We start from the raw sequence: 11682 nt of genomic DNA, 5'->3' as shown, positions 1-11682 counted from the left end.
TAAGTGTACAGCATAAAAACTCAAAACAGGAGTCAGGAGCAGTAACAAGAGTATTTTCGTAGAGTTATTTATAAAGAAAATTATTTGTCAAGTGAAATGGACATGAATTCAACTGTGCAGCATTGATGATCACAAATGGATTGGTATAGTTTAGACTTAAATAACAAAATAAGAGGTCTGTCCAATAAATGACTAAAATGACTGAATGAATAAAAGACGACTCATTGGGACTCAGGCAACTAGCGCCGCCAGTGGGCGGGGGGCTAGAGTCCACATCATATTGCCACCAGGTTGCACCAGTTCGCATATTTATTGGAAAGACCACGTAATATCGATTTCCCTTTAAGTAAAAAGTTACAGGTTTGACAGGGTACAGCTCATTATAGTTGACTACAATAACTACACACTACAATTGATTTTTAAGACACATGACCTATTGTAAAAATCAACCCTTTCCGAGTCCTTTGGAGTATTTGACATAACATTCACCTCAGACGTAAATCTAAGATAAAACGAGATAGCAAATGCATTCTTGCTTGCTGATCATGCAATCCCCACCATATTTAAGAATTTGTAAAAGGGCTGATGATTTTTTCAGAATGAAAAATGAATCTTTAAAAAAAGTTAAATAAAACACCCTTCATCACATTAAAAGTAAGTGAGTTGAGGAAATTTATATTCAGATATGCAACAGTGGGGATAGTTTCATTTTTATTGATTAAAATCTATCTCAGAGTAAATGTGGAGATGACCAAAGAACAGGCTCATGACTTGATTAAATTAGTATTTTAGTTAAGAATACTATATGTCTCACTAACTAACCTCGCAAGCTCAAAAACATACATCCTAAAATGAACATGTGTACACTTTACCCACACTCCACCATCTTTATAATTTCAACATTCTCTAGAGTAAAAAAATTAGTGTTAACACAAAGGGAATCTACAGTATTTTCCCCAAAAGGTTATAACAATTTTAAGGCTCTGACAGCAAATTATGCATGCAATGCCAACATGAGGCTGAGTTACCATTGAATTTAGTCAGTAATTGGGCAAATTATCTAAATAATGAGCATTCATGAGCAACAACAATGCTTCAGATAACATCTTCTAATATGCAAAACATGCATCAAATTATTATTGGCAGTCTACTGCCTAAGATAGGATTTGGATTGACACATACTATATAACTATACAATGATGCTTGCCTCTTCTTACTAAACACAAGCTGACATCAATACATGTTACACGCTACACTACTGACATACTACACCAAGTCCATCTTCATTTCTCATACCTCCTCCCATCCTACATCCATATCCTATTCCTTCCCCTTTCCTTGTTTGCCTAACATTCTCCCCTCTGTTACAGTCTTCAAAATCCCACAGCCGACCAATATGCCCCTCATCCATTTTTCCTGCCATCTTAGGATTTCTCCCAACAAACTCCTCTTCACCCACCATACCTAGCACTTCATTTATTTTCCTTTCTGTCTCTTTCACCTTCTCCTCAACCACGTCTCTCATAAGCCTCCAATCCACACCTAATCATCCTGCTTCAATGGCCATATTTTCTCATGAACAAAAACATGCCCACTCCCTATCAAAGTATCAATGAGCCTTTTCTTAAAATCCTTACACAGAATCTCTATCATCAACTACCTCCTACCTATGAAAGATTCTTTGTCTAACTCAATTCTTCTTCTTATATCTCTACTACTTGGACCATTTTGGTCCCAAACCAGAACAATTCCTTCCTCGCAACAATGAGATTTTGCCCGCTGGGCCATGTGTTGTGCCCAGAGGCAAGGTTCCCATGGTTGTCATTTCACAAAATCCTCGCAAAGACAAAGAAGAGGACCAAACCAATAGGGAAAGCACTTGGAATGTTAGGATGACGTTGAAAACTGGAATTCGAAAAAATCGAAGCTAGTGATAGAGAGGGGAAATCCAGACATCGTAGCAATAAATGAGGTGAGATGGAAGGCAGTAGTTATTGAGTAATATACAATGGAGAGGAGAAGAGCCAGCAATGATATTGAACAAAATGACAGGAATAAGCATAGTAAGCATTGGTAGAAGTAAATGCTGAACAAACAAACTTGCTCAGTGTTCAAAGTCTACATGCCACTGAGCAATCATGGGGAGGAAGAAGTTGACAAGGGTATTCCATCAGTAAGGAGAAATAATTGCAGGCATTCCTGGAAGGAAAATTTGATACTGATGAAGGTCTGGAATGCAAGGGTCATAAGAATTGGCAACTACAGATAGAGAACAGGGAACAACTGCAGGGAAAAAGGAATACAGGTCTGCAGGAGACAGGATTTAATCATAACATATACTTGATTTAACAACAACAAGAGGCATAGATATTTGATGGTCGGCTGAAAAGTAAAGCACACATGCTTGTAGGGCACAAAAAGGAACAAATAGCAAGATTGGGTACATTAAACATGAAGCACATTACAGTACAATTCTAAAGAATGAAAATCATATATTTATTTTTCAATATAGTCACTGTTAAGGCTGCCACATTCCTCCCAACATGTAACAAGTTTTTTCATTTTGCCGCTGAAAAACCCTTCAGCCTTATCTCGAATCCAGGACTTGACAGCTGCCTTCCCCTTTTCGTCTGAGGTGTAATGATTACCCTTTGAGATCTCTTGAGTCAAGGAAAATAATCGGGAGAATAAGAAGGGTTTGGAATCTGAAATCTGTTTGGTTCTACTCTTACAGAAGAAGTTGCAGCGGTCGGGAATAAGGAGGTTGTGGAATCGGTTCAAATTTCAGGTTTCGCAGAGCCTCTCCAGTTGGACACGAGGTGTGTGGATGGTTGTTGCCATGTTGCAAGATTATTGGCGCCAGGCCGCCTTTAACAGGGCAAACTTCTTTCTTTGATATTCTAAGGTGGCCAGCAATATGCTTTTCAGTGATTTGACGGCCATTTTGAATCAAATCTTTGACAACTTGGCAATGTTTATCATCTGTGGCAGTCATCAAACATTTGCTGTCTGCTTCATCAACAATTATGGCTTTTCCAGGCTCCCAACCACGAAATTTTATTACCCATCAATTTACAGTAAACCTGTCAACAGCATCGTCACCATAAAGAGCCTTTAAACGAAGATGAATCTCAGTAGGAGTCACTTATTCAGCAGTTAAAAATTCGATAACAGCACGCTGTTTAACTCGCTTTGACATTGCACTAGAATACGTCTCCATACTTCCGCTTCTCAAAATACACAAAGAATTAAATGACCTCAAACCTGTGCATGCATGTTGAGGGGGGGATGCTACTTCCACATGCCACCAAGAGTGCCTCGGAAGGCTCTTTTGTTTTTGGTCTACAAGCATGTGTGCATTAGTTTTCAGCCCACCCTCATACATGGAAAATTTCCAGGGATTCAGTAACACTATATCATTATTTGGCACATTAGGGAAGTGTGATTAATTCATGCAGATTTCCATGTGTTGATTTTGATCAGGTCATCAGTCCCACCGATGTATTACATCAGATTCAAGAGGCTAAAGCAGGGAAGATGAATGATGAAATGAATGGTGGAAGTACATATCTCTTCATGATTAACCAGAATGATAAGAAAGGAGTATATGTCAGCAGGCTGTGGAGGAAATCATGAGTGTGGAAAGGAAGATTGGTACGAGAGAGAAAAATCGGAGCACATCAAAACAGGGATATCTTATGCAGGAAATGATGGATTTGCCATACATTATCATTGCTCACGCCCGTTATGTCTCTTGGGGATCACCGGAATGCACAAGCCCTTCAAACACATCCACGTTGTCGCTCTTGGGGAGGGATAACATGTACACATACTACATGAAAAAATAGCAAGAAAAAAAATCACTATTAGCTTAGAAATGAGTTTATTTTTATCATAAAACTGCTACATCATGTATTCTAATTAACTAGTCTGAACAGCCAAATATATCATAAAACTTCTCACATTTTAACTCTTACCTCAACGCCCAAATTTCCAACTACCACATTAAAAACAAGGTCAACAGGTCAATTATCAACAGTTAATTGGTTTCCGATCAATAAAAACTCAAAAAAGAGAAAATTTCAAATTTGTTTATCAAAAGCTCAACACACATGAGCCAGCACTTGTGAATGGTTGTTGTTGTTTCAACATTTCATTTAATCAATTTAATAAAACAATTTAGGTGCTTGCAAATATCACTACAGCTCGCCCAACGTCAACATATGCAGCACACATTATACGCACCACCGCTGCATCTCCTATATCGAAACTACTCATCAAATACATGTTGATATACATATATATATATTTATTTATTCATATATTTATACTATAAGGAACATATGCAATTTAACACTGGCACTTCTTGAAATGCTGAGGTAACTCGTGGAAGAAATGGCAATTTCATAGAGTACCTTTCAAATACTTATTGATCACCTGGCTATCATCAGCTCTTCAAAAAAATATTCACAATCTTATAAATTTTGTGATTATATTAATCCACCAATTACAATAATTGTAAACCGAAGTAAGACTCCTATTAGGTAATTTACTAGAATGAAACATATTTGAAATAATTTTAAGGACATAATTCTCAAATAAAAAAAATAAAAACATGAAGGAAACACTTAACATTAACAATGGAATTAGTAATTTCAAAACATCAAGTGCATTAAAAAAATCACTTTGAGAGCCAATTTACCCTAATTAAATGACTCTACATTATGCTTTGGTGTTTAATGCTATATCAAAACACTTCTGGGATTTCAAAAGACAATTGCCTGCAATGGAAATAGACCCTTACGACAATAATAGGCAATAATAATGCCATATCACATTTTCCTTTCAATTTGTGGTTTTATTATTCAATTTAACTAGCTCTGATATGACTAGGAGTCCATAGGACTCATACATTTGGCTGAGACAATAACAAAACAAAGGAAGGTGACATCCTGGAACGACACTAGACACAACCAGCAATTCAATCATGCTCGCTAACCGAAGATGCTTTCTTTATTGTAAAATAGCTCAACGTAAGAGATCACTAAAAACACAGAAACTAACGCGGGAAGTATTTCGATAGTGCTGTTTATGTTCACAGTGTCAATTTAGTTTTTTTTTTGCAGTAATTCTGAGGCTAAAATAGATGAGATGACAAAAATGTGCGCTAACATAAGTATTCTTTGGTGTTTTGGTGCCACGAAAGACTCGCAAATGGTGTGGTGCTCACCCTTATGGAACAAATTACACAAGCATATCGTGTCAACACGGATAAAATATGGTGCATACTTCTCATGAACTACGGCAATAATTACGCATCATAAATACTTTCACCTATGCAAGTAGCAGTGACGGCAGCGTAAGAGATAATACAACGAAAAATTGTTGAAAAAAAAAATACTATTTTATATCACAAAATACTTTTGATAGCAAAGTTTGTAAATATGAAATGTTGCATTACAATTAAAATGGGAGACGAGATACTTCCAAAAAAAGAGTCCCTGGACCCAAAAGACGAAAAAGTTAATTGATAAATTACATATAGCAAAGGAAACAAATACTTCATTTCTCACCATCATTTAATCCTCTTGTTGTGATTACGATAACACATAAAGTACGCATGTATTACGATTTTGGAGTTCCAAATGTTTCACAGCCAATTTTTACTTCCGAGGACTTGGTGGACCGAAGTAATAAAATGCAATAACGTATGAGAATGGATGCCAAATGGCAATATAACCATAGGGCGGACAAAGTCAAAAGGACACGTCTTCATAAAGAGTGTATTAACTCTTTGATAGCACCCCCATCAAATAAGATGTCATCTGCAAAAGTTTCTTGAACAATAAACTGCAGTGGGATGAAACAATGTTTTGTGGAGGAACAGTGTTAATCACTAATGGAATTAACTTTGTAAAAATTTGAATTCTCAACGCAGAATGATAGGAGGAGGAAAACATGGCAAGAACACATGGAGAAGGTCCAATGAACAACACTGTAATGGCAATAATGGCTTCAATTCATCAAGACCAATCCATTCACATATTAAGTCTCTGGACAATTAAAAAAAAACGATTTAACGCAATATATCACTAAAGATGAGGCAACAATAAATGCTATTTCAATAAAACTAATATGAACTGGACTATAAATGCATGAATACTGTTTTGAGTAATCGTAAATAAAATTTTTTGGTGCTCAATAAGCAAGTGACATCCGTTATAAAATTCTGCACGTGCTATGGGAAGCATTTTGGATCACAATGAATTCAGTGAACTAGTAAAAACTAACGAGGTGGTCAACTGAGGGAATGATAAATTGAAGTTATGCCAACTTAACCGGAAGCTTCTGAGTAGACAGATTTTTCTCAACTGTTTTGTGGAAAATGTGATGCTTTGATAAGGCACAAAAATGGATGAATTGGTGAAGTGCAATTAAAAAAATAATAAATCTCAAAATTAGGCATTGAAAAAAAACTAAGTACGCAAAAAATTTCCTCTTTTTATTTCCTCATCTCAATATAATTCCATCAACCCGAGGACCAATCCAATGGCTCTGATGCCATGGCCTTCAATCCCTACATCTGTACAATGAACTTTAGCATCAGTCTTTTATTGTGCAAGACCAAGCAATCAAATTGTGGGTACAACTCAACAAAGTCCGTGGGTACAACAGCAACAAAGTCCGTGGTGGGAACTGAGGGCACCATGTGCGATAACAAAGTTAGTGTGTTTGCTGCCACCTTTGTTTTATTAACGTTAATCCCATGCACTAATGCTGTTTTATTTCTAAACCGTAAAGAAACTAATGCACGAACAATGCAATTGTGCATTTTTGGCACCCAAGACTGGTACGTGCCGTGTATATGCTGCACAGAATGAGAGAGAATGCATCAACAATAAATATTCGCAAAGTATTGAAATTTATTTGAAAAAATTTATTTTATATTGAAATTTCATATGTTTTAGGGTTAAAAAAAAAGAATGCTGCCTTTTATTTTTGCGGAACTTGGCTAACTAAGTATTTACAAGCTAAAATACTCTGTTAAAAAAAAGAGGATTCAAAGACAAGGAGATTTCAGCAGAAAATGGAGAGAATAAACTAATCTAATCAACCCTAGGATTGATGATAGTGTTAAATTTTGATCACAATTCTGTTTAAACTTTAAAAAAAATTCCACCTGATGAGCATCCGAATGAAAATGATGCCCACACAATATGAAGACTCAAACATGCATGGTAACATCTTCTTTGTTGATATCAGGGCATAATTAAAAATTAAATGGAGAAAATGCCTCAAAATACCTTAATACTGGTCGACTCATATAACCATTTATGCTTACAAATGGCCAGACTTTTTTTCCTACACCTGTTATCCACCACCAAATAATCACTGCAACCATACAAGTCTGATTACAGAGTTTCAACAACTTTTTAAATAAGTTGTACATGCAATCCTCGTAAAAATGGAGAATTCATGTCCTCGCAAAGAATGGACACAAAGCTTAAACTCAACAAATCAAAGCACCTAAAATGCAGAGGATAATATATGAATTTAAAAAATATCTTCTTATATTGATTAAATTCTTTAAAGTCTTGACTAGACAGAAATGTTTTTTGAGCTCCTAGCTGTGAAATTTCACTAGTTATTCGGATGGTCTAAAGTGTTACTTTTTAAACAAAGCCCAATCAAATTACGTAAAGTCATAAACAAAACTCTTTGGTATAATCCCTGAATTCTAACTAGAGGAGGGAGACTCAAAGGTTGGTCTCTGAATATTCAGTGTTGGGGCAAGTTGCCTACGTATTTCACACTGTTACCTACCAAGATACTAACGTTGACATTATTACTTTTACTACTAGATTCTTTTATCAAACCACAACTACCTGCACCCAGATACAGTTTGCAATGCCTATACAGAGAACATTGAATGTGTAAAGATCAAGATGATTTGGCCCTCTTTTAAATTCAGGGAAACGTATCATCACCGTGCGAGAACTAATTCTCAACACATGAAGAGATCATGTTGGAGATCTGATGTTTGAAATATCCACCTTGATGAAAGAAAATGGTTCATTAGTATAATACGTAGTACTTTGAACCCTAAGTTGTCATTTCTTACCTTAATTCACTTTTCTTCCAACTTAATCTTTCCCTTCAACTTAGGAACTACACCCAAGTGAAATTTTTAAACTGCAGTCATTACTTATCAAAGAATTTCAGCCACTGAATTGAATACCCCTCCAAGAGCCATGAAGTCTAATTTAAGCTGGATTTTTTTAGGTATAGATACGAATTTTTATATTTCCCAACAAAGATTCGAGTTTCAACACCCTGAACTAATTTAAGGAGGGAGGGTCATAAACGGAACATGGTCAGGATTTATGGATTATGGACTCTTTATTAGGTCACGAAGAGCAACTTCAGTGGCAACTAGAGTCCCATTGCCCGATGCAAACTCCTGGAATCTAGAAAATTTTAGAACCAATAGAATCTCATGTATCTGGGTGGAAAGTGAGGAAAAATATCATTTCTATATCTTAGGAGAATATAACAGCATCTTACCCAACACTGTTGATACGTTAGAGTAACAGTGGTGATGCATGTACGTAGAAACATCTCAAAAGGCATCAGTAAAAATGAATTCTCTGCAGTAGCAAAACAGTCAAAAAGCACCCAAATATATGCACACCCCTTTTAACTCTTCAAAAGAGCTAAAAAAATAATGACTATTGCAGTAATAGGCAGTGGTAAAATATGCCAAAGTTTGGCTTTGTGAGAAAAAAAAATGCACAGTGTAAATAAATTCCAAATTACTTGAAGACAATTGCAAAAGCAGGCATATCGCTTGAAAAAAAAAAGCCATTTGCATCCTTTGGATGGCTCTCAATGCAAAAACTAAAGCAAGCGCTAAAATGGATAATTGGCAAAAAGTTACATTTTCTAGTCCTGGTAACACATTATCGTAACTTGCTTAGCATTATTGTTTCAGCTGTAAATTGTTTCACAATCATTCCTCCGTAATGAAAACCACGCATTAATTTTTCATAAAGCTTCCGATGCTCTCATTGAGATTGGACTCAATGCATGGCTTGCAATGTTACAAATCCATTGTACCTGGATCACTCTAACAATTTATACCATTAAATATTACTCTTCACACACATATAAAATACTAGATGTTTACAAAAATCGCTCACTTGTAGCACACTACAATAGTTATATATATATATATATATATATATATATATATATATATATATATATATATATATATATATATGTGTGTATGTATGTATATATCACTTGTTCAAAACAGTGAATGCTATCTCATTTGTACGTACTAATCGAGTACCATAAACTAACAACAATTTCTCTTGATAAACTGTGATAGAAAATTTAAAAATATTTAAGTTTTTAAGTACCCTTGTACAGTCTGCTTTAGCTCAACTTATACTTTTAAATACCAAAAAAATACTAATATCATAATTTATGATTCCAGTCTTAGTAAACTTACTTAACCTTGAAGATTTATGAGCACAGAATACAGAAAGAAAAAAATGCCACCAGCTCATTAAATGCGCCCGCAACAAAAACATTAATTTTGGAAGTTTTGCTTTAAACCAAATCAATCCATCCCTTGGCTTTTCGGTGTTTGTCCTGTCCTTTTGGGATGGTTTAGGAATCATCCATACCATCCATTACTTTCATTTCTTTGATGTGGCTTTCATCAATGCCAGAGCTGTACTGTTTGCTTTTTTTCTCCTCTTCAGATTGCACACACTGCAAACAATAAACATAGAAACTTTTTGAGTTTTGTGAAATACCAATTAGTATTTCTAAATTTTGATATTTACTTCAAAATTATATTACTACTGATCATCACTATCTTACTCTATTCAATAGGATTAACGTTTTAACTTGTTTATTTACCTCTGACACACTAATTCGCGGTGCTGTCATTTGCTCAGGGAAGTGCCAAGGCTTCCAATCAGGGTTGTGGGACAACTTCCAGCTCTTGTAGCCCAACGAAGCTTTGTGCAAACGCTTGACCATCTATCAAAGAAGAAATATGATGCCATGTATTTTTTAAAAATTAGTATCTTCACCAAATCTGCATGTGAAATTAATTTTCACCTTAGGAGCGAATATCTGCGTCACTCTGTTCACCAACCACGACGGTAATTTCCCTTGTGGATCTGTTTGAGATACATAACCTAATTCACAACCTCCATCTGGACAAACACGTACGAGAAAACCTAGAAGAATAGAGTTAAATACATTTAACGAACGCTGAACAGTGAAACGTATTGCCACGTACCATTTCCACACAATACCTAACCTGTTAGATGCGACTTGGCTCGCACAAAATTTTTCCGTGGAGGAAATTTGTTGTGATATACAGAATGATTTAGAATGTACTGTTCATTCCCTACATCTAGCCACGATCTTTGAAGTACGAAATCTCTATTCCGAAGCGGGGGAGGGCAAGACACTAAAAACGAAAGAGATATTATGAAATATCTGGGGTGGGAAATCAATAAGCATACCATTGACATTTATCATACTTACAAGCATAATATCCGATGTCGTTGTTAGGATTAAGGCATCCAATATCACGAGACTCAATCATATGATCGTCCCATACTTTTCTGTAATCTGGATCATGTAAAACGTCGTACATTATTTGTGGATCTACATCACTAAAAATCGTCTTGATCTATAAAAGTAAAAATACACATTTAAAGGAACAGCAATCTGATTTTCACGCAGTAATCACCTACACAAAACAATACATACCTTAATCATTTTAAAATTAGTATCAGTGGAAGATTTGGTCCATACTTTAGTCTGAGCTTTATGATAATCAAGTTTCCAACCAGAATGATTTTCCAATAAGGACTTGAGCTTTTCAAAATCACAATCTTCCGCGACCCTAACTATGCCAACGTCCATTCTCGGCGGAAAATACTTGGTTTGTGTTATCAATAGACACCTCCAAAGTGGTGTGCGAATACAAAACAGATAAGCCAACGAGACCCATACATACGATCTGCTATATTATAACTGACGATCAAATACCAATAAAACGCCAAAATTTCTTTAAGTTTCTCACAGAAAAGTCAAAGATCCTCATAGTGTCAACTTCTCCCGATTGTGACAGAATATTTCTATTATGCGTTCTCTGCTGTCACACGTTACGACATATTTCAACATTTGACCAGTGGCATTGTTTTGCGCTACGTGCGCTAATTATTTTAGTTCACAAGATGTACTATAGGTGGAAGCCACACCGGCGAGACTTTTGAAAACCAACTTTTTGTTCTACACTAAAATTAATAAAACAATAAGCAAATTATGTCGTTGAGCGTGTCTTAAGGTTAAATAATAAGGAGGTGAGAACTTCCTATCTTATGCTAAAATAAAATTAGAATTGAGGAGAGTGAAAATATATGCATTTTCAGTAACAGCTTCATATCAAATTCATATACATACCAAAGGGTATTATTATTGCGGATTGATATAAAAAAGAAAAGAGAGGAGAAAAACAGTGGGGAGAGAGTAGAATAGTAAGACAAAATAGTAACTTAATGAACATTGGCAATAAGTTGCATTAGATTAGAAGGATGGTAAAATCCAACCTGTTCCATTTTGTGGGTGCAGTAACTTTGGAGGCAGTAG

General features: G+C 35.6%; 1 protein-coding gene across 1 annotated transcript; it reads right to left on the bottom strand.

The window, feature by feature from the left end:
• Positions 1–9295: 9295 nt before the first annotated feature.
• LOC139696057 (START domain-containing protein 10-like) lies at positions 9296–11175 on the bottom strand. Its single transcript, XM_071594670.1, has 6 exons — positions 10801–11175; positions 10573–10720; positions 10343–10495; positions 10138–10259; positions 9934–10056; positions 9296–9783 (listed from the first exon to the last, which is right to left on the bottom strand). Exons 1-6 carry the CDS (start codon positions 10954–10956, stop codon positions 9679–9681), a joined length of 807 nt encoding a protein of 268 aa, XP_071450771.1. The 5' UTR covers positions 10957–11175; the 3' UTR covers positions 9296–9678.
• Positions 11176–11682: the final 507 nt, after the last annotated feature.

The sequence above is a fragment of the Hetaerina americana genome, unplaced genomic scaffold (genome assembly GCF_022747635.1).
Source record: "Hetaerina americana unplaced genomic scaffold, ioHetAmer1.1.p SCAF_66, whole genome shotgun sequence".
Classification (NCBI taxonomy): domain Eukaryota; kingdom Metazoa; phylum Arthropoda; class Insecta; order Odonata; family Calopterygidae; genus Hetaerina; species Hetaerina americana.
The sequence above is the reverse complement of the archived record's forward strand: the minus strand, read 5'-3'. Positions and strand labels throughout refer to the sequence as shown.